Below are 21,148 nucleotides of genomic sequence, written 5' to 3' on the forward strand. Positions count from 1 at the left end.
CGACAGCACTAGTGGAATGCATTCACAATACAGGTGCTGTCCACTAGTGATGAATGCATTCATGTCGTGATCTTCACGGATCTCACATTCAGTGCTCAAGTTCAAATTAAATGTGGAGACAACACGGACTCCTGTGATCCAACTCCCAAGTCAAAATAAATTTAACCAAATTTAAAATTTGGAGGTTTAGCCTCAACGATAGTAAATAAAAATGTCTCAACTGATTAATCCAAATCCCGAGGTTTATGCTCCTTCATCGATTACACGTGATGCAAGTTTGGAGAATGAAAAAGATGAGGATTTTACTGATGAATTTGATGCTCTTGAAGTCTATGATTTGATCCGAAATATTAATGATCCAGAGCATCCACTCTCTTTGGAACAATTAAAAGTCACCCAACACGATCTTATTCATGTTGATAACAAGAATTCAACCATTTTAATCTATTTTACACCAACAATCACACATTGTTCGATGGCCACACTTATCGGACTGAGTATACGAGTAAAATTATTAAGAAGTTTACCAAAAAGATTCAAAGTCGATATCAAAATCACTCCCGGAACACACCAATCGGAAGATCAGGTGAACAAACAATTGAATGATAAGGAGAGAGTTGCAGCTGCTCTGGAAAATGAGCGATTGTTGTCCGTTGTCAATAGATGCATTGCCAACTCGTAACATGATCATCATCAATAAACAATTTCACATCACAATTAACACTCAATTTTAGGTACAAATATAAACGCCTGTTCGGCTTCTATCGTACGACCGTTTCGAAAATATTAAAATTTTTGCCGACACCAGGGATCGAACCAGGGACCTTAAGATCTTCAGTCTTACGCTCTCCCAACTGAGCTATGTCGGCTTCTTGACAGCAATTAACCTGTAAACAAAAGTGCAAATAAGAATTAAAACTGTTGACATCGTGACAAAGCAAGTTCAAAACCAACCAAAAAAATGTGTCATGGACCGTAAGTTATTAGATCTGTGAACTTGCTTTTGATCGAATGAACATCATCATTTCAGTTATGTTCCTCCTCTTCTTGCAATTCCGCTTTTTTTAGTGGGAGGAGCTTTTAATGCTGTTTCATCAGGAGTGTCCTCCATTGATGGTTTCATCCGAGCAAACAACCAAAAACTTGTTGAATTCTTCAAAGCTCAATCTAAAAAGTACAAATATCAAGTTCCGATGGCTCTTGATGAGAAAGCCTCTCTCTCCATTGAGGAAATCAGATATAATAGTTCTCAAATGGAGGAGAAAGAGCGAGAGGAATTAGCCAAATTACTCATTCAGAGAACGATCGCCAGGTTAGAGCTCTCTAAATTTGAAGAGGCTAAACAAGATGTTTTGCAATGCCTCACTTTGCTGAATCCTACTAATCCTTCAGCAGCAGCATCATCAAAAAGCACCGAACATCCAACCACCATCAATTTCACCCACCATTCATATCTATATGAATACTTGCTAGGAATGTGCGAAGATGGTTTGGGAAATTTCCAACGTGCTGCTGGGATATTTGTCAATGCTATCCAACTCCGAGAAGAATTGGAGGTGGTCAATCATGACGACTCTCAATCATCATCATCAACGAATGAAGAGGCTCTCCTTCAACTCGAAAAGGAATTTTTTCAAATGCAACTGGGAGCAAAAAAACCCACTGAGAGAGCTGTGTTGTCTCTCTCGAAAGGTCTCAACGATTGGAATGATGCCGTTTCGAATCTATCTGGATCGGTCAAGAACTTTTTCAATCATGATATGGGTCTGAATGTTTCAAAGCCAATTTTGAAACCAAAACCTCGTACCATTATTACATTGGAATCACTTTACATTAGAGCTGGAGTTTCCTTTTATCGAGGTGCCTACTATGCAGATGCCATGAAATATTTCACAAGAGCAATTGAAATTGGTGAAGAATATGAGTCCTCTTTGGTAGAATCGAGCTATTTCAATAGAGGACTTTGTCATTACTATTTACATGAATTGGATCAAGCTCTGGATGATTTCACTAAATGCATTTCTCTCATGCCACTTACTCAACAACGAGATCAAGTTTATATCACTCGAGCAGCCACCTATGCAAGAAAGGGAATGACTAAGGAAAGAGATGCAGACATATTTAAGGCTAAATTAATCAATCCTTTTGCAAAACCTGTCACACTCTTTCATTATAGATTGTTGAGTGATGATACTCTATTGCATATTTTTTCATATTTAGAAACGAGAGAATTAATTGTCTCATCGTCCACTGAAAAGTATTGGCGAGGATTGGTTCAAAAATTCATTTCAGAAAATGATATTGAAATTAGTGTAAATTCACTGACATTTAATGCTTATCAAAAAGCAATAGATTCCAGAAATACCATCTCCAAACTCTTTCTTCCTCGCCAAAGAATGGAAATGCATGAATTTGTGAATAAGGCTTTGAGTAATTCCTTGCTTGTCCAGTATGCCAAACGTTTAATTGTGTACGATTCAAAATACTATGAACAGAATTACTCCTATGGGGTTTCCTTAATAGAAGCCACTTTAGAACGTCTTGAAAATTTAGAGAGACTGACTTTTTGCATGCCATCCACGAATCGTGACAAGATACCTCAGCTTCTATCCTCAAAAAGTCCAAATTTGAAATTTTTACATATCATTAGTGATGGTGATGATGAAGGACACATTGCTAAATGCATTTCAAAATTGTGCAATTTGGAGCATGTTATCATTGAAGGGCCTGTGACGATTTACAATTTCCGTAATCCTTTCAGCAACAACGATCATCTTCAAAAGGTCGAATATGATTATTGTGGAGTGGAATGGAGCAAGTTGGCCGAAATGAATCCAAAAGTTCAATTTGTTTTCATAACAAAGAAAGACAGCAAGAAATCTCTCACTGAATCCTATTTTTATTGAAAATAAAAGTGCTTCTGTATTTTAACACAAAAAAATTACAAAATGCCAACAAGACAACTCAAATCACAAGCCGATCTTGATTTTTCTCTGAGTGGTTCGTATTTTCGGATGTTGGTTCCGAACAATATAAATTCGGAATTGAAATTAAATGTGATCATATATTGCAAATTTAATTGACTCAAAGGACACACCAGAGAGTGGAGTAATGGGATATACAGTGGTATATATTTATGACGACAGTTCACCGACTCATTCACAATTAAAACCTGCATTCGAACTGATCAGTAGGGAATGTCCTTTCTCTCACTTTTTTACGATTTCATACGAGGATTGTGAAGGAGAGGGAATACTCGAAAAGTATAATATAAATACATTTCCATATTTTCTAGTATTTAAAGGCCAGAATTTAATTGCACAATTTGAATCCGAAACAGGTATGTCAATATTGAATGAGATTGCAGTACACTAACCTGCGAAAGCAAATAATCTTTCGAAACAATTGAGAAAGTTAAATGTTGCCCCTCCCTTACAAACAGAATAATGAGATTGCAAACACTGTTTAACAAGAAATATGTCACGTTTTAATAAAGTGCCAATATTCATGTCTTTAAACAATTGCCATGTGTGATCGATTAGATTCCATTCTATCAAGTAGTGATTCATCGATTTCACAATACGATCCGAATACAATCGACTGGTGTTTTTACAATATTTAATATGCGGTGGAATCGTACTATTATGGATATTGAACTGTTGTCTGTTTTTGTTTCACCGATTATACTCCCAATCAGCTCGTGATTTCAAGTGGCATTAGAGATGTTCAATCAAACAATCGCCCTGTTCCATGAGTATTTCTTGATGGTCAGGAGCCAATGTAGAAAGAGGCGATGTTGGTGTGTACTCCAAAGCAGATGGTGTGGAAGTCATTGTACAGTTGGTGGAAGGCTCTTCGTCCAATAATCGAAGCAGGTCGTCAGCAAAGATATCATTGTCGATTGTATTGTCAGTCATGGATGTGTTGGCAAGGTTAGTAGTAGCAGCAGGGGTGATATCTACAGAGCTTGGTATCAATGTTGCATATTGTTGTTCTAAGGCTTGTCTCATTAAATTTTGAACTTCAAGTTGGAATTGAGAAAGTAACATGTTTTGCATTTGCTTGAACACTTCGCTTCCATTTTGTTGAAGCAAGTCTTGTAAGAGTTGTGCAAGCAGCATTGGATCTTGTTTCTTCAGTTCCTCAAGAAGAGGATTTGAGCCGCCGGAATTCATGAGTTCCGAGGAGGGTTGAGCTGTTGTTCCTTCTTGAATGACATTGGTGGTGGTCGTAGTGGTCACTTGTTTCTTGTTGGAAACTTTACACTTTTTAGTGTCACCATTCTGAGGTTCTTGAGATTTCTTTCTCTTTCTCTTGTGAGTTTGTTGCTTGGCATCGTGGTCTTCAGAAGATGGGTCTTCTTCATCACAATTGTTCAACACTCCATTGTCATACTCGCTCGAGGGAGTCGAATGTTTTGGACTTGTTTCCGAGGAGTCGGAAGTTGTATGGTCATCATGAAGAATAAAGTGTTCCGTAGGGCTCTTGAAGGAAACCACTTGAGGTTTGCTTTGTCCACCCTTTGAGGTTAAGTCAATCACAAAGTAATTATCCGTGAAATGATCACAACTCTTGAGCTGCTTTCTAAGTTTACATAATCGCTTATTCACATTATGATGTCCAAAGGTTACAGCAGTGTTGGAACTGTTGTTGCCCGATGATGATTTTCCAGTAGTGGCTGAGTAGGAAGAGGAGTCTTGAGAGGTAGCATCTGAGCTGCTGCTGCTGTTGGGTGCTGCATCACTTTCATCAACAAACATGAGTTTTGAGGAATTTCTCTTCTTGGTTGGGGCTGAAGAGGCCGAATGGTATTGTTGCTTAACACAGTCTTTATCCAATTTGAATGAAACTGTGGAAGATCCATTCGCATTGTATTTAATCTTGGTCTTTCCTGATTTAGAAGACTTCTTTCTTGATGCTGTCTTGGTGGTTGGTGATGATGTTGTATGGATTTTGCTTGAACCATCATCAAGAATGGTTGTGGACTGTGTGTTGCTGGGTGTCATGGTTGAGTTGTTGTTGTTGTTGTTATATATAACGTTTGCACAATTAAGAATTATATGAATAGTAATCACACAATATCAGGCCAAAGATGATCACAAGAATGTTGAGCCTCAACAAGAATTGCAAGTGATGGTGATGGTGGTGGTGATTGTGTCTTCTGAAGAGTTTTTTTTCAAATTCCGATTTTTCCAAGTCTTGGATCGATGTGATTGTTGGGTCTCGCCGAGTACCAGTTCTGTTCTTCGCACCAATGTTTTTTAGGCTTCAACAGTATATATTCCGGTCTTCAAATAAGGAGGTTCTCTCGACCGAACGCAGTGTTGTAAGCTGTGCTGCTGAGACTCTCAAAGAAATGATGGAGAAAGTGTAGAGAGAAAAGCCTTTGATGTAATGTTGATGATGATGAAGATCAGCTAGAGAGTACTCTCGACTTTCGGGTTGAACTCGACACTCTCTTTGAGAATCAGGATGCTTTTTTTTGATGGCTGTTTGTTGTCGACGGTATGGTGTATGATGTGGTCGTGACTAGTTTCTTTAACCGCTTGTTTTCTCCAAATAGGAGAGTGAATAAACCTCCAGAGATCGACTCGCATAAATTTGGGATATTCTGTGGAATTGCAGTGATTTTCTTGCAAGACGAACTTGGAGAAAAATCTGAATCTCAAACGAGGAGACAAATTGAATTTGGAATTTTTTAGCTCGGTTGACTGAGCAAATAAATATAAATATAAAAAAGGAATTTTGTATGAGCAAGAAGGACAGGTAGTGACAGGTTCATGCCCAGAAATATTACGATTACACTGTAGTGTTGTATGTAAAGCCTTATGTTGAAACAAAAGGATAATTCATCCTTAGTCTTGTGAATGACAAAACGAAAATGTGTATTCCAAATAAGTCGAATAGCCAAAAGTATTGTGAAATACTGTGATGCATTGTGGTTAATATTTACATCTGGAGATGACAACCTGTCATTGCGTTTGATGGTTGTTACAAGTTACTGATTGAATTCACCAGGATGAGGACGAAGTTGGCTGAGTTTTGGATTCATCAATGCACTCACTTCCTTGAACTTTTCATAATCAGCTCCTTCCATCATTTGAAATAAAGCACTTTCACATGAAGTGATGAAAGCACCTGATTGTCTCATTCTTTCAAAGGCTACACTTCGATCAAAAGATCTCTGTGAGGATGTACCATCTGCAAGTACATGCACTTCCTTGTTAGCCTCTAACAAATCCAAAGCAGTTTGCAAAACACAAACATGAGCTTCAATACCAAACAACACAATTTGATCTCGTTGTGGATACTTTTCTAATACTTTTTTAACATCCTCTGTAAGCATTGAAAACTTCTTCTTTTCAAATAGATAATAGTCTTCTTTTGGAGGATTTGGTAAATTTACTTCGGGACAAGTCTTTCCGAAGGCTTTTACATATTGCTCGGTAGCAATGAAAGGAATATTCATGAGAGATGAGGCTTGATTCATCATAGAAGCAACATAGAGCACAGAGGGAAAATTATGAATTAAATTTCTAAATCGATCTTGAATATCACAACAAAAGAAAAGAGCTCTGTTTCTGTGCAGTTTTCCGATGGCTTTGTTCATCATGATGATGATTGATTTGAAATTTTTTGTGGGTTTATTTTTCATTCCATTTGAAATTTGTTGGACAAAAAACCAAACAAGGACAATGGAATAATTATCCCTGTTTGGTACTAATCATGAGTAGTAGTAGTACCATGTCTTTGTTCTCGGTAGGATTGAGCAACGAGTTTCATAATTTCACCTTGTTTGAGATGAGGATGGTGTTCCTTAAATCTTTTATAATGTTCTTTCACATACGAATTGTATGCATTGTTTTTTGTGTTGGACGACTTTCCAATTTCTTGAAGTCTTCCTTTACATACTCCACAACATTGTTTAGTGACATCTATAGACTTTGAATGTCTATTTATAATGGAACCACAATCTACACATTGCCATTGATACTTGTAATCAATCGCATAGGAATGACATGTCGTAATGGGAATATCAGGATAATATTTCTTAATTAAATCTCCATACGAATAAAATGTTTTTCCATGTCCTGTGACTCCATCAAATAAAAAACTTGCAGCATGACACATTTCATGAGCTATTCGAGTAGTGTTTGAGAAGTGTAGTATTCGAATAATATTCGAGTAGTATTCGAGTAGTAATAAAACAAGACATCAATTATTTTGTCGTGGTTCATCAAAATCAAACATACCTAACGTGTGAACCAATCTCTCTTCACAATTACAAACTTTGGTCGATATTTCAATCGCAACTACCTTTTCTAATTGTGTGGATTTACCATTCCTTGATTTTTTCAATGTAAATAATTTACAGTAACCAGCGGTTTTCCTTAAATGGTGATTCCACAATAAATAAGGCTTTCCTTTGAGATCTTTTGCTTTTCCTTCTGATAATTTAAGAGCAGGAAGTTTGTTTTTGAAACAAACCGAATTAATTTCATCATAATATTTTTGAAGAAGTTCTCCTCGAACCTTTTTAAATTGTTTAGGATCAGCAATGTATTTGGATTGGTTTAGAGTTTTTTGAGATTTGGATCTTTTAGTAGTGCTGTCAAAGTCAAGAGCAGCATGAAGTTTTGGAGTCTCACGAGAGGTTGTTTTCTTTCCAGCAGTAGAGAATATATTGTCATCATCGTCATCATCATCATCATCACTTAATAAGAAATCATTAGCTTTGTCTTCTTCATCACTTTCTTCGTCATCATCACCATCACTTTCTTCGTCATCATATTCAATACTATTATCGCTGTCAACATCATCACACAAGTCAATGGGTTGTTGTTTTGTATGATGAGATTGGCTTTCAAATGATTTTTCAAACTCCTTAATACACTCCTCATCGAAAATATCACACTTTTTGACCCAACTATTTTCAGAACTTGGATATCCAACCCATTTCACATAATATTCAGGTTTTGAATTTCGAATTCTTTTTTTTAAAATCTTTTCAATTTCATAAATATTGTCACTGAGATCCTCTTCAATCTCTGATTCTTCTTCTTTAAATTCATACTCTGCCTCACCATCGTCATCACAATAAGATTTTTGACTATTTTGTGATGGACATACAGGGTTCGAAATGTACACTTTGTTTGTGATATTTGTTGAGTTTGTTGAGTTTGTAAATGCACTATCCTTGGTTATTTCTTCAACATCATCATCATCCGAAATGCAAATAACTTGTGTTGGATTGCAAGAAGGTCTTCGTTTGATGCCAAGAGATTTTCTTCTTGAAGAAGAATGTGATGAGGTGTGATTGTAGGAAGCAGCAGCAGAAGTTGTTCCGTTGTTGTTGCAACAAGAATGGTGATCATCATCATGATCCATATGAACAGACCATGTTTGTGCTTCTTGAGTGATAGGCAGAGCCTCCGAGCAAGAGAGTAAGCCTTTGGGTAATACATGCTCTGGATGGCTGAAGAAATCAGTCCAATTTACACTGGCCCAACCAAACTCGTTGGACATGGCGAGGAATCGTTGGTGAGTGGCTTCATATTGTTGTGGAGAATGATGATGGATATCCAACATTGGTTATTATTGGATTTTAAATTTTTTTTTTAATTTTTGAGGCGCCAACTTTGTGTAACGGTCAAATGACTCAAAATAACGGCAACGATCATTCCGCACATCACGATAAGCGTGTGTTAGAACTCTAATTGTTGCTCTTCACCTTCAACCATCAACCCTCACAAACCAGGAAGTCTAATTTGATGAATATAAATAAAACAAATATAAGATGACTATAAAAAATGTATTCATCTTCTGAATCCCGTTCTTCATCATCAAGAGGAAACAGTCGGGGCAGAGGATCGTACCGAGGAAGAGGAGCCTCATCATCATCATCACGAGGAAAAACTCATTCAACCACAACACACACCCAAAGAGAATCATCAACAACGCCGTCTTCTCGTTTTCCTCGTGGAAAACCATCACGGACCACCACTTCAACAACCTCCACAGCAGCATCATCATCATCAGCCTATACAGCTTCTACCTCTCAAAGACCACAACGATCGCGAGGAAGAGGTGTCTATCGGCCGGGGTTTAGAGGAAAATCTTATCAAGACAACATTAGTACCACCGAACAGACGTATGAGACATCAGCACCATCAACCCGAGGAGGTAGAGGTAGCACAACACGAGGAGGAAAAAGAGGAGACTATCAAGAGTCAAGGCAAACACAAGAGGTTCGTTCATCAACTCCGAGGACATCATCTTCTAGAGGCGCTGCTACTCGAGGAAAAAGAGTTGCTTTTCAAGACTCTCATGTTGGTAGAAAATGGGCTGGTCAAACAGAAGAGACCATCACTACTACGGAAAGAAATACACCTCAAAAAACAAGAGCCACAAAACCTTACAGAGGCAAACCAACCAGTAAGCCTGCAGGTAGCTCCTCTTATTCACACTTTGAACAGCAACAATACTCACAACCTGTGAAACCTCAAAGTACTAGGAAGTTTACAAGCAATATTCCACCTCAACAAGATGAATATTCTGAATTGACATCTTTCGCTCAAACAAGACCTTATGAGATCAATGAAGAAAACTTATTTAATTTACCTGTTGGATTTTCTGGATTCGGCTCATACTTTAACGAAGCACCCCCGAAAATTGCTGAACCTCCAAAAGAGAAATCAAAAAAAGATATTATTCCTTACGAAGAGGTGGGAAATGTAGGCATGGAAGGATATGAGGAAGAGCAAGAAGAAGAGCAAGAGGAGGAGCAATATGAAGAAGAAGACGAATATGAAGAGCAGTATGAAGAAGAAGAAGGTGAATATGAAGAAAACGATCAAGAAGAAGAGGTCTATGATGAAAATGAAGAAGAAGAGGAAGAAGAAAGTGACAAATTCGAAAATTTCCAGATCGTTGTGGATCAGAAAGGAGATAAGTCCATTGTCACTTCTCCAGTCTCCATTAACAAGCAAATAGTCGAACATATTCACAAAAAATCTCCAGAAAAACAAGTTGAAAAAAAACAGGAACAACCCATTCAAAGATCCAAAGAGGCAGATATAGCATACAAAAAGCTAAAAGCAAGCATATTACAACGCCCTCCTAACATGGAGCAGGAAAGTCTCAATCAATTAGAACATTCTGATAAGATACGAGAAAAGATATGGTCAAAAAAGTATCCTGTTGATACCAAACATTTGATAGGAACATGTTACAAAATGTGTTCAGATGAAGAGGTCAGAAACAGAGAAAAAGAAAGACGATTAAGTGTATTTGAAACTGCTTCAAGAAAGTTAATCGACGAGCGAGGTCATGAATATGCAAAAGCTGAACCAAGTCTTTGCGTAAAAGCTTATCAACGAGCTGCTGCAGGTACCGTACCTGTTGCTTCTCAAGTTAGACCTCCCTCTATTTTACGTCAATCATTAGATTATCTCATTAATGAAATTTTGGACAGAGATGATGCTGATTATCACGAAGTTTTTCTGTTCCTAAGAGACCGAGCAAGAGCTATTGCACAAGATTTGACCGTTCAGCATATTAGAGATGAAAGAAGTGTAGATTTGCATGAAGTGATTGCTAGATTTCATATTATGAGTCATCATTTATTGGCAGAAGAGGTAGATTTCGATGCTCATCAAAACTTGAAGCTCTTGAACAATTATTTAAAGAGTTTACAAGAATTTTACTCGGAACTCAGAATGAGTGGGATTTCATGTCCTAATGAGAGTGAATTTACATGCTATTTTATATTGAATCGACTTGCTTCTGATCAGGAAGTTATGAGATGTCTAAAAAGTCTTCCTAATGATGTTTTAAAGTCACCTGAGGTTACTTTTGCAATCAAAGTATTTGACGCCTTCTCTACCAATAATTATAGCAGGTTTTTTAAACTTGTAGATGAAGCTACATACTTGAATGCATGTATCATGCATATATATTTTCCAATCGCGAGAAAGAATGCATTACAGATCATGAATAGAACATTTAACCTAAAAACAAAGGACGGTTTCGATGGAACGATTGATGAATTTCCAAAATATCCAATTTCAAAACTGGAGCAACTGTTGCTCTTTGATAGTTTTGATGAGTGTGTTCACTATTGCGACCACTTTGGAATTACAACCCTAGATGATGCTGTCTTATTCAAATATACTACATTCACCGAACCATCCAAACCAATTGAAAAGACGAAATCTTTATTTATTGAAAAGAAAGTTTTTGGAATCAAACGATCGACATTGGCTCTGATAAATTTTCGCAAGCCTCCCAAACCCCATGAGACACCTCCAGTACAACAACCCATTCCATCACTCCCATCACTCCCATTACCACCACCATCTCGACCAATAATTCCATCCACACCTCCTCTAACAATACCTCCTGAAATTATTCCACCTGTACTTCCTCAGGATAAGATCAAAATTACGCCTCCTTCAATTCCTTCTCATCCCATTCCCACTCCATCAGAGAAAACCCTTAATATAATTATTCCTCCACCATTAGAACCTCAACCACCAAAACAAGTGACTCCTTCTTTCCCAAAATCTCCCAAAGCTCATAAAATTCCATCACATCCAAAAACACCAACAGCTCTACCTCCTTCCATACAACAACAACAACCACCAATAACTGTACAGCCACCTGACGAGATTGCCAAAGCAAGAGAACAGCCCATAATCACCCCACCACCTCAATTACCAGTTATAATACCTCCAATTATTGTACCTCCTCAAAAAACTGAAGAGGAGATCAATAGAGAAATCCTCAGAAAGTATTTTGAGGCATGGAAACACTATTCAAAAGAGAAGAAGCTTCTACGACAAAAAAGACAGACTCACATCCAAAAATCTCAGCGATATGTGAAAAATAATTTTGATGTCACTGTGCTTGACGATATTACCATGTTGGATTCTCATGCAGAAGAAATAAGATCACATTTGATCGAACAATTATACAAGAGAGTTGACTTGGGATTAATTGTTTTTAATTCTAAGGTTACCAACCAGTACAAAATATTTTCTGATTTCTTTTGGAAGTTAGTACTCATTGTAGATGATGTCAATGCCCCACTGCAAGCTTGGACTGCACAAAAACTCTTGAGTGAAGGTTCAAAAGTACAGGACCCTAATGAACCAGTTGTTACATTATCTAAATTCAAAGTGGAGGGAAAAGACATTATATCAGATGATTTGATAGAATTGGATCTGAAAAAAAGACGATCTACTCTTCATATTTGCGTGAAACAATTTAACACCTCAGCTTCATTAGATAAGAGCAACTTTCCCTTCAAAGGAACGTCATCTATCATTTATACTTTACACACTGTTCCTGACAATTTGAACATTGACAAGTATTGGGCATTGGAAGAAAGCAGAGTGAACAAACATATTGTGTCTTTCTTTTCAAAGATGGAAAGTACAAGAATTCCAATCCTTGTATTGTTCGAGAAAGAAGACTTTTTAAAGCATGGAGTTTCGGAAGAAAAAGTACAAATACAAGTCCATCAGATGTTAAACAAATATTCTAGCTCAGTTTTCAGCCATGTCATGTGTGTGTCAATGGCTATGACAAACATCTCTGAAAACATCTCAGAAGAGAATATCAGGAAATTGAACAAAATCTTTATGGACATGCTTAGTAAGCTCGCAAACACCTCTCCACAGCCACCCATTGTTCACAAAATATCAATTCGTGAATTATTAGAAGAATGTTCCCAAAGTCATATTACAGATTTGTTGCAAGAGTTATCTGTTGAAGATAGGCATAGTATTCCTCTTGAAGATGTTATTTTAACCTATAATTATGTCTGTGAAATTGTGGCTACCAAGGTCCAAAATGAATCAGAAAGAATGCGCAAAATTAATTGGCCTATTCCTGAGTTCGAAAAGGAAAATTGGAATACTGATGAAAATGCCATATTGCAAAAAGAACTTCTTGGCCATCTCTCCTTACCTATTATTGATGGTACTACTGATTTTTATAGCGATGAAAATTGCGATTTGGAGGTGCTTGCTAAAAATTGCTTGAACTACATACAAGTATTGCGAAAAAGAAGAGGATTATGTCCTATGGACTCTTTTGATCCTATTAATGTTGCAGACATTGCTATAGATTTTGCGGATGGAAATTATTCACATGCCACTTTTAAACTCTTTGAACTCTTCTTGAAGATTCATTTGGACATGCTTTTTGATGCAGATCCACTTTATGGTTTCTTGTTCACAAGAACAAGGTTTGAAAAGATTGAAAAGGATATCATGAAAGTATTGAAACAAAGTGGAAATTCCTTCTTGGAAAGCTTAACATTATTAGATGAAGGGAAAACCTATTTTTCATCGATACCGCAAGATGAAATTCCAAAAGCTTTTATACCAACAAAACCTGTCGAAGAACAGAAAAAACGAATCAAAGAACGTGATTCAGAAACAAAACAAGACACCAAAAAGAGGAAAACCTTCACATACGTAAACCTTGAAGACTCTATGAAAGATTATGAAAAGTTACTACAGACAATCAACCACCAAAAGTCTATTTATGCAAACATGGATAATCAAATCAATGACATGGAAGATGATATTGTCACAACACCATCCACCGAGGATGATTGGAATGGTTCAATTTCCACGTATTCGAATAATACTTTCGAATCATCAAATCTAAAGGAATCATTGGCCTTGCTTCAAAAGCAAATCAATTCATGCTCAGAGTTAATTTCCAAATCACTCAAACCTTAGGTTGAGAAATAAAACCTTTTTGGCAACTATAAATTAATTTTCAAATATTTTCACCAAATGTGAGCTAGTGCATGCAATGTGTGTGATTGGACATTTTTGGTGTGTTTGTAGATGGCTCTGAATACACTTGTAGCAAAACACAAAACCTGAGACTGTTAAAAGTGTGGAATTTCTTCTCTCCTTCTTGCAGATTGGACAATGTCTTGGATTCGTTGGTACTTCTAACCCACCCACGGCTCTCTCAGGTTGCTCAGGGGGAGAAGGAATGACAATGTTGCCTTTCGGTACTAGAGATGATTCGTTGCTAAAGTACCATTCAAAAAATTTAAATAAAAATGCAATTGCAAGTAATAAATGGGTCGAATAGTCAGAAAGAGAATACAAGATATTCACAATATATCCTAATAGTGAGCCGAAAATTATGCCGCCGCGCTGCTTGAAACTATTGACTAAATTATTTCTTTTTGTGTACATTAATTTCATGTGTTGTAAATGCTCGTTAGGAGACGTTCTTTTCAAACATAATCCAATTAAGTACATGAAAGGATTATGATATTTAAAATTGCTCTTCAAAAGGTATAAAAACATGAAGACAAAATGAGAGCCCTCATAAATGGTGCTAATATAGGGCCATAATTTTACAAAGTATCTTTTGATAATTTTCCAAGTGTTTGAATTTGATCGATTGGAAGCACTTGGCGTCTCATAGGGCACTACCAAACTGTCATTATCGATGCCTTCGCTTGAAGAGAGGATATCATCTCTCTTTAAATCAATATAATAATTTTCCAACTTGTCTTTCAGATATGGAATTAAAACTAAACACAGCAAGCTTTCATTTCTTTGCTTGTTTGTCAAAAAACTTGTTTTTCCTTGATGTTGATTCATCTCTGATACTGTAAATTGTTTAGAATCAATTCGCTTCAATCCGAATAAGTGTTCCGCAAATGATGAATCAAAATTGTACAAAAAATGTCTCTCAATCATTGTTTGCAACATTGCAAAGTATTCATCATAATAAGAAACAAAATGTAAATATCTAAAATTGCGTTGTGCTGCCATCACTAGCACATATCGGAGTGCAGACTTCAATCCAGATATCATCCTTTGAGCAGTCATAATTTCAAAAAACGTTGGCTGAAACACCGAGAGGGATTGATTCCTATTCGATGATGATTGATCTCCATTGGAGGGTTGATATTGCGATGAGAGAAAGGACATTTTTTTTAAAATTCTTACAAAAGGTCTTTGTTATTGTTGGTGGGATGTTTTTCATTCGTTTGGATAAAAGTTTTTGAGAGTTTCCACATTTCCATCCCATGGGAATATTGAAACAGCCATATTGGAAACTACTGAAACAGCTGGTCTAAAGGATACTTCTACACTCCTTGACTCTTCATCCAATGTGGTATATGAGAAATTGTAACTTCTTTCTTCACATCCGTTTTTGGGATAGAATTTCATTCGTACTTGATTCAGGTGAGGATCATGATAAAACTCCACCCCAATCACGTCACCTTGTTTGTTTAAATGTGCTCCTTCATAGCTATTGTATCCACTGTCGCTTGCAACACAGTAACCAAAACCCTTGGAAGGAGATCGTCCAAACCAGTAATGCATGGAAGAACTCAAGCCATCTCGAGGTTGATTTTCTAAATTATCAACTCCTATGAGTACAACCCATGCATTATTTGCATTCTCTTCATCGTAAGTGGTCAAATGCACACACCAGTAATATGTAATTCCTCGATGAAGTTTCTTATTGGCAATACAAGTTTCCCAATCACCTTTCAACTTGTCATGCATGACCCTCAAAGAATGATTTCCATTTGTAAAACGAATTTTTGAAACAATTAAATCATTGTAAGAAGGATTATATTTGGGAAAACCTGTAGTGCAAAACGAAAAGAGTCTAAACCAATGGAATAAGAATTGATTTCTCTTGTTTTTGAAAATGGTGAATAATTCTTGATCGTCCAGAATGGGAGGATGATCATCATCATTCAAATCCTTCCGTAACCGTAGTCCTAAATACTTTAATAATTCTGAAGCTTGATCATCATCGGCATGACATGATTCATCGGCATGAGGATGAATGGTGAGTTGTGTCCAAATCACTTCCGATTTTGAGATTAATTCATACAATAATTTATTGGCAAATGATAAAGACATGACTGTTCCAAGATCAAGGAACGAACACACGTGAAATTCTAAAAGTTCTTCGGGAATGAATTTCAACATTTTTTACCGAACTGTATCAAACAACATGAGGATCTCAAGTTCAATTTCCATCTACGCTCACTTAATTGGTCTCCAAGTCACTCGATGAATTTCGTTTTTTTTCTGCCATTTATTAAGGATATTCTTTCATAACTCTATAAAATCATCCGATTTGGAAAGTTGACCATCAACATCAATTGGTAACAGATCAACGAACCCACAAACCACCGATGTGTCATCATTGGTGAAACAAATTGCCTCTCTCTCTGCACATGTGCTAACTGCAATGACATCAACCACCAACATGGAATGGATGAATCTAATGATTCACTCTCCCGAGATGCTGACATTGCAACAATCCAACAACAATTCCAACAACCAAATTTCCTTCATGACCCGAAATGAAGGCATTGCAAGTTTAGTGGAAGACTCGGTTACTTTAATGGCCATGATGCTTGTTCTTATTCCTGTATTTATCGTTTACTTCAAAAGACATTGTTATTTACTACTCGGCTTTCTTATTCGTGTAACGCTCTTGATGGGTTGTTGTTTTTGTTGGGGAAGAAGTGCGAGGACAAAATTAGATGATTTGATTCACGAGTGGAAAAACAATGAGAAAACCAAAAACAGAGAATTTTTCTTCGTGTTACTGCATACAGTCATTGCGTTTTTATTATTTAGAATCCCTGCTGAAGGTAAGAAGTCGATAATGGAATCATCATCATCGTTATATATTCAACACAAATTGAACGGTTTTCTTTATCAATGTTTCTTTGTTTTCGAACGCGGACTTTTATTTCAATCATTCTTTTTCAAATTTCAACCATTCATGAATATCCTTTAAAAAACAACAACGTGTGAAGGAGCTACTATCGCCCAGCATTACTATGATCTTCAACAGGATTACTCCACATTTGTAGTGGTGTTACAAATCAGAAGAATCTTTGATTATACCAGTATTTTCTGGTTTACCTTCAATTTCACATTCATCATTCCCATTTGGCTCAAAGTGTGCATGGTAAGTGAAAATAATTCGAAATGATCATAAGTATGAGTGGATTGTGTTACGAATGAAACATTCCTTTCACGCACTTATCCAACACAGGTTTGGGTCAATCGAAAAAAGCATCAAAAATTGATTATCATTACCATGAGCACCTTTCTCATTGTTGGAAATATTTGCTTGTTTTTTGGTTTGGCTCCTGTGACTGCCTTGTCCATTGCCGTTCTGGCTAAACCTGATCTCACCAATGATTTGGAAAAGTTAAGAAAAACCTTCACCACAGCCATTGCCATTCCATTGGTTGGCACTTCCACAGCCATTGTTTTCTTTTTAAGTATTGGAACAGTGGTCATTATTGTTTACATGTTGAGACAAAAATCAAAACTAGTTCCTGATAATTCTGAACAATATCAATTGCAAAAACAAACCATGGTGAAATTAACGATTGGAGTGGTTATTCTAGCAGCTGGAGTTTTAATTGAAGTATTGGGAGTTGGTTTGTACGGTTTAGATGTGGCCACTTACATCTTTTATCCATTCGCTAAGGCCATTCCTTATTGTTCATTCACCTTGTGTGTGGCCTTAATCTTTTGGCCCTATCACCTTCCTTTTTTGAACAATCCCATTCAATTTGTCATGCATGAAATTAAATTCTCTCAAAAACCAGAGAGAAGAAGAGCTACTGTTGTCGAGAATTTGAATGATGATGATGATCAAATTCCTCAACAACTGGCAGGGAATGGCTCATCCAAAATCATAAAGATTAGTAGTGGTAGTGGTCGAGAAGAGTTGCCCGATGATTCAATGACGAAGACCACCACCACCACGACGACACAACAAAAGCCTTCTTCGACCACCACTCTCATGACTCCTACGAATGATCAAACGATTGAACTCATCACTGAAGAGTCCTCTCCACTCAACGCGCAACTCGACTCTGCAACACCTACCTTGTCCAATGTGAGTGGTATGCAAGAGATGATACCCAGCACCACCAGCACCACCATGATGATAACAACTCATCATCACTCGTCGTGTCTCTCTATAACCACTAATGATGACTCTGCACCCTCAACAGCAACTCCAAATGTTTAAGGACTTTCATATCTTCCTTACCAAGTCTCTGAACAACAACAACAACGAATTAGCGTCCGAACAAGATGAACGATTTGATCATAACAAGAACAACAATAAAAACTGGAAGTAAAAAGGCTTTGACTCACCCGTTGAGTTCCAATCACAATTTATTTTTGAATTGTAAATATTGATTTTTTGAAGATTTTCTTCAACATCATAAAAAATGACTCCTCTCATGATTTTGGATCATGCACCATCGCCGACACAGCCTTCATCACTGAACGGAAACATGAAGAAGAAATTATTTTCAATGATATCTGTTCTGATGATGATTCTACTGCTAACGAGTGGTTGCTATTTTTATTCTGATACTAATTTATTTGTCAAAGCGGCTGGCAAACAAGACAGTACTTTCCGTGCCGAGATGATGATGACAACTCCCTCATTGATGAATACCTATTCTACCAAATCAAATAATTCAGATTTAGCTACCCTCTGCGATAAATATTTAAATGCTACCAATAACGGAACTAAACATACCGAGTCAGAAGAGGGAGGTCCATTAACTTGGTATGAATACATAATTTATGCTTGTGCAAGCTTGTTCTTTGTTGGAGGAGCTGGTTTGATGTCTGGCTTTACTCTTGGCCTCCTCTCCATAGATCCCATGCAACTCGATATTTTGAGAAACACAGGCACAGAATCAGAGAAGAAATATGCTTCAAGATTGGCTCCTATTTTAAAACATCACCACTTGCTGTTGGTTACTCTTTTGTTGTGGAATGCTTTGTGTTTTGAATGCTTGCCCCTGTTTTTACACAAGATTGTTCCTGAATATGTAGCCATCATTCTCGGAGTCACTTTTGTTCTATTTTTTGGTGAGGTTATTCCTCAAGCAGTAATTTCAAGATATGGACTTTCAATCGGTGGTACTTTGTTTTGGCTTGTTTGGCTTTTGATTGTAATTGTTTTTGTTATTGCATGGCCAATAAGCAAAGTGTTAGACTGGATGTTGGGGTCTGGTCATGGTACATTATATCAAAGAACAGAATTGAAAGAACTTGTAAATATTCACTCTCAAACATCTGATCAAAGATATCACTTAACAGAACATGAAGCCAAAATTCTTGGTGGTGCTTTAGATTTTTCCAAAACTTCAGTGAGACAAACCATGACACCTATTGAAAAAACATACATGTTAGATATTGATAGCAAACTTGATGTTGACACCATGACAAAAATTTGGCAAGAGGGTCACTCTCGTATTCCAATATTCAAAGGAAACACCAACAACATTGTAGGAATGTTATACGTTAAGGATTTAATTTTGATAAATCCTGAGGAAGCTTTGCCTATTTCACAAGTTCTAACCTTTTATGGTAGAGAAGTCCTGAAAGTCTTTCCTGATACCTATTGTGATGAAATTCTGAAAATTTTCAAAACTGGTCGAACTCACATTGCAATCGTTCATGAAGAAAATACTGGAGAGAATAGTTCTGAACAACCATACACAATTCTTGGTATTGTGACTCTGGAAGATGTGATTGAAGAAATCATAAAGGACGAGATTGCTGATGAAAATGACATTGATTACAGCAAAGAGAATGTTAATAGACCACACCACATCTTTAAACTGGAAATTCCTTCCAAATTAACGTCAACTCAAGTTGCCACAATTAGCTCTTATTTGAGCAGAAGCTCTACCACATTTAGATTACTTCCTGAAGAGTATTTGAAGAGATTACTTCACAAATGTGAGGTAGTCGAACTTAAACAACATGGTGATGATATGACGTTCTTATTCGAAAAAGGAAAGAGCTGTGATTTTGGAATTTTAACGCTGCATGGAAAGATGGAGGTCATGTTTGGTGATGATAAATTTGTGACTGAAATAAGACCTTGGACTCTCCTTGGTGAACGCGCATTAACAAGAGAGAGCTTTGTTCCTGATTTTGATGCCAGAGCAGAAAATACCACATACCTTAAAATCCTTAAAAAAGATTATATTGATTCCATTTCTGAAGTTTTCGTGGAGGACGAATCATTTTTCCTTCCAAAGGACATGGAATGGTTGAGCCCTGTATTGTCCAAGCTTGCCAAGAACACTAAAATTGTTCCAAAGAACGAGGAAATTACTTTTGCTGAAGAAGTTAATTACGGTTCTTCCAAACCTAAAGGTTTTAAATATACACACTTAGATGAATAATAAAACTAAGTATTGCATCATAATCTTTCCGCAAAGCTAGTTGTACACTGTTGAAGTTTACATCCCATAATGTAAACAACTTGTACAAATTGACAGTTAACCAGATGCTTGTTAGAATAGTATTCTTTGCTTTTCGAACTTTCATAAATGATGCTTTGAGAGAATACTGGTCAAAATTTCCACCTCTCTACATCTTCAACAACCTCTTCTGCCACTTTGAGGTTCAGTAATCTCTTGGTTGCTGGTTGTTCGTGGACTGATGAGTTTGAGAATGATAGAACAGATTTGACATTCTCAGAAAGTTCATTGTTGAACCTTTCTTTAACGTTACCTAGTGATTTTTGCAGCATTGCTCTCTTAATGCAGGTAGATCCGTTGGTTTTTTTATTCAGAGCCACGAAATGATAGAGAATGCTTTGAAATTAAGACCCACCTTAGATCAGGGAAGACAACTAATTTTATTATTCAAAGTCTACAGTACTTTGGATGATCAACGGGCTGAGCACTCCTGTTGCATTTCAGTTTGCTAACTTGGACACCAGTTAAGTTTTATGTAAATGTTACACTGCACAATCTCTAAAGAAGGAATCTGTAAATCACCTTAATAAAAGGACACCTTTCAATTATATGAAATCATAAGGTTGAGCAGTAGGGTCTTACACTCCAATTACTCAACCTGTCTAAGTTCGAAATGTTCAGGTAGAGACACAGAAAGTATTGTTGCTGAACAACACAATAAGACCCTAGATCCATTATCATCTCTAATTTCATTCCCATAGACAGTGATGTGTACCGGCAATGTAAAGAGCTATCTTCACAATGGTCAGAAACCCGTCCTCATTGCCACTCTTTGTTGGCAAATGCCACAAATTCGACAATCGAATAAAC

At 36.9% G+C, this 21,148-nt stretch overlaps 11 protein-coding genes across 11 annotated transcripts; 6 read left to right on the forward strand and 5 right to left on the reverse strand.

The window, feature by feature from the left end:
* Positions 1-211: 211 nt before the first annotated feature.
* Positions 212-682, forward strand: FDP41_003513 (uncharacterized protein; the record flags this gene model as incomplete). The annotated part of the gene is made up of 1 exon (XM_044706826.1): positions 212-682. The coding sequence occupies one exon, from the start codon at positions 212-214 to the stop codon at positions 680-682; it is 471 nt and encodes a 156-aa protein (XP_044562234.1).
* A 279-nt stretch (positions 683-961) lies between these two features.
* FDP41_003514 (uncharacterized protein) lies at positions 962-2,906 on the forward strand (the record flags this gene model as incomplete). Its single annotated transcript, XM_044706827.1, has 2 exons — positions 962-975; positions 1,031-2,906. The coding sequence occupies 2 exons, from the start codon at positions 962-964 to the stop codon at positions 2,904-2,906; spliced, it is 1,890 nt and encodes a 629-aa protein (XP_044562235.1).
* A 42-nt stretch (positions 2,907-2,948) lies between these two features.
* On the forward strand, positions 2,949-3,447 carry FDP41_003515 (uncharacterized protein; the record flags this gene model as incomplete). The annotated part of the gene is made up of 3 exons (XM_044706828.1): positions 2,949-3,000; positions 3,101-3,340; positions 3,386-3,447. The coding sequence occupies 3 exons, from the start codon at positions 2,949-2,951 to the stop codon at positions 3,445-3,447; spliced, it is 354 nt and encodes a 117-aa protein (XP_044562236.1).
* A 269-nt stretch (positions 3,448-3,716) lies between these two features.
* FDP41_003516 (uncharacterized protein) lies at positions 3,717-5,006 on the reverse strand (the record flags this gene model as incomplete). Its single annotated transcript, XM_044706829.1, has 1 exon — positions 3,717-5,006. The coding sequence occupies one exon, from the start codon at positions 5,004-5,006 to the stop codon at positions 3,717-3,719; it is 1,290 nt and encodes a 429-aa protein (XP_044562237.1).
* A 992-nt stretch (positions 5,007-5,998) lies between these two features.
* Positions 5,999-6,613, reverse strand: FDP41_003517 (uncharacterized protein; the record flags this gene model as incomplete). The annotated part of the gene is made up of 1 exon (XM_044706830.1): positions 5,999-6,613. One exon carries the CDS (start codon positions 6,611-6,613, stop codon positions 5,999-6,001), a length of 615 nt encoding a protein of 204 aa, XP_044562238.1.
* A 107-nt stretch (positions 6,614-6,720) lies between these two features.
* Positions 6,721-8,589, reverse strand: FDP41_003518 (uncharacterized protein; the record flags this gene model as incomplete). The annotated part of the gene is made up of 2 exons (XM_044706831.1): positions 6,721-7,139; positions 7,254-8,589. 2 exons carry the CDS (start codon positions 8,587-8,589, stop codon positions 6,721-6,723), a joined length of 1,755 nt encoding a protein of 584 aa, XP_044562239.1.
* A 221-nt stretch (positions 8,590-8,810) lies between these two features.
* Positions 8,811-13,754, forward strand: FDP41_003519 (uncharacterized protein; the record flags this gene model as incomplete). Its single annotated transcript, XM_044706832.1, has 1 exon — positions 8,811-13,754. One exon carries the CDS (start codon positions 8,811-8,813, stop codon positions 13,752-13,754), a length of 4,944 nt encoding a protein of 1,647 aa, XP_044562240.1.
* A 33-nt stretch (positions 13,755-13,787) lies between these two features.
* Positions 13,788-14,975, reverse strand: FDP41_003520 (Peroxin 12 (Pex12), putative; the record flags this gene model as incomplete). The annotated part of the gene is made up of 1 exon (XM_044706834.1): positions 13,788-14,975. The coding sequence occupies one exon, from the start codon at positions 14,973-14,975 to the stop codon at positions 13,788-13,790; it is 1,188 nt and encodes a 395-aa protein (XP_044562241.1).
* A 51-nt stretch (positions 14,976-15,026) lies between these two features.
* Positions 15,027-15,995, reverse strand: FDP41_003521 (uncharacterized protein; the record flags this gene model as incomplete). The annotated part of the gene is made up of 1 exon (XM_044706835.1): positions 15,027-15,995. One exon carries the CDS (start codon positions 15,993-15,995, stop codon positions 15,027-15,029), a length of 969 nt encoding a protein of 322 aa, XP_044562242.1.
* A 265-nt stretch (positions 15,996-16,260) lies between these two features.
* FDP41_003522 (uncharacterized protein) lies at positions 16,261-18,072 on the forward strand (the record flags this gene model as incomplete). Its single annotated transcript, XM_044706836.1, has 3 exons — positions 16,261-16,669; positions 16,838-16,992; positions 17,080-18,072. The coding sequence occupies 3 exons, from the start codon at positions 16,261-16,263 to the stop codon at positions 18,070-18,072; spliced, it is 1,557 nt and encodes a 518-aa protein (XP_044562243.1).
* Positions 18,073-18,277: 205 nt separating this feature from the next.
* Positions 18,278-20,260, forward strand: FDP41_003523 (uncharacterized protein; the record flags this gene model as incomplete). The annotated part of the gene is made up of 1 exon (XM_044706837.1): positions 18,278-20,260. The coding sequence occupies one exon, from the start codon at positions 18,278-18,280 to the stop codon at positions 20,258-20,260; it is 1,983 nt and encodes a 660-aa protein (XP_044562244.1).
* Between the last annotated feature and the right edge of the window lie 888 nt (positions 20,261-21,148).

The sequence above is a fragment of the Naegleria fowleri genome (assembly GCF_008403515.1).
Source record: "Naegleria fowleri strain ATCC 30894 chromosome Unknown tig34, whole genome shotgun sequence".
Taxonomy (NCBI): Eukaryota; Heterolobosea; class Eutetramitea; order Acrasida; family Naegleriidae; genus Naegleria; species Naegleria fowleri.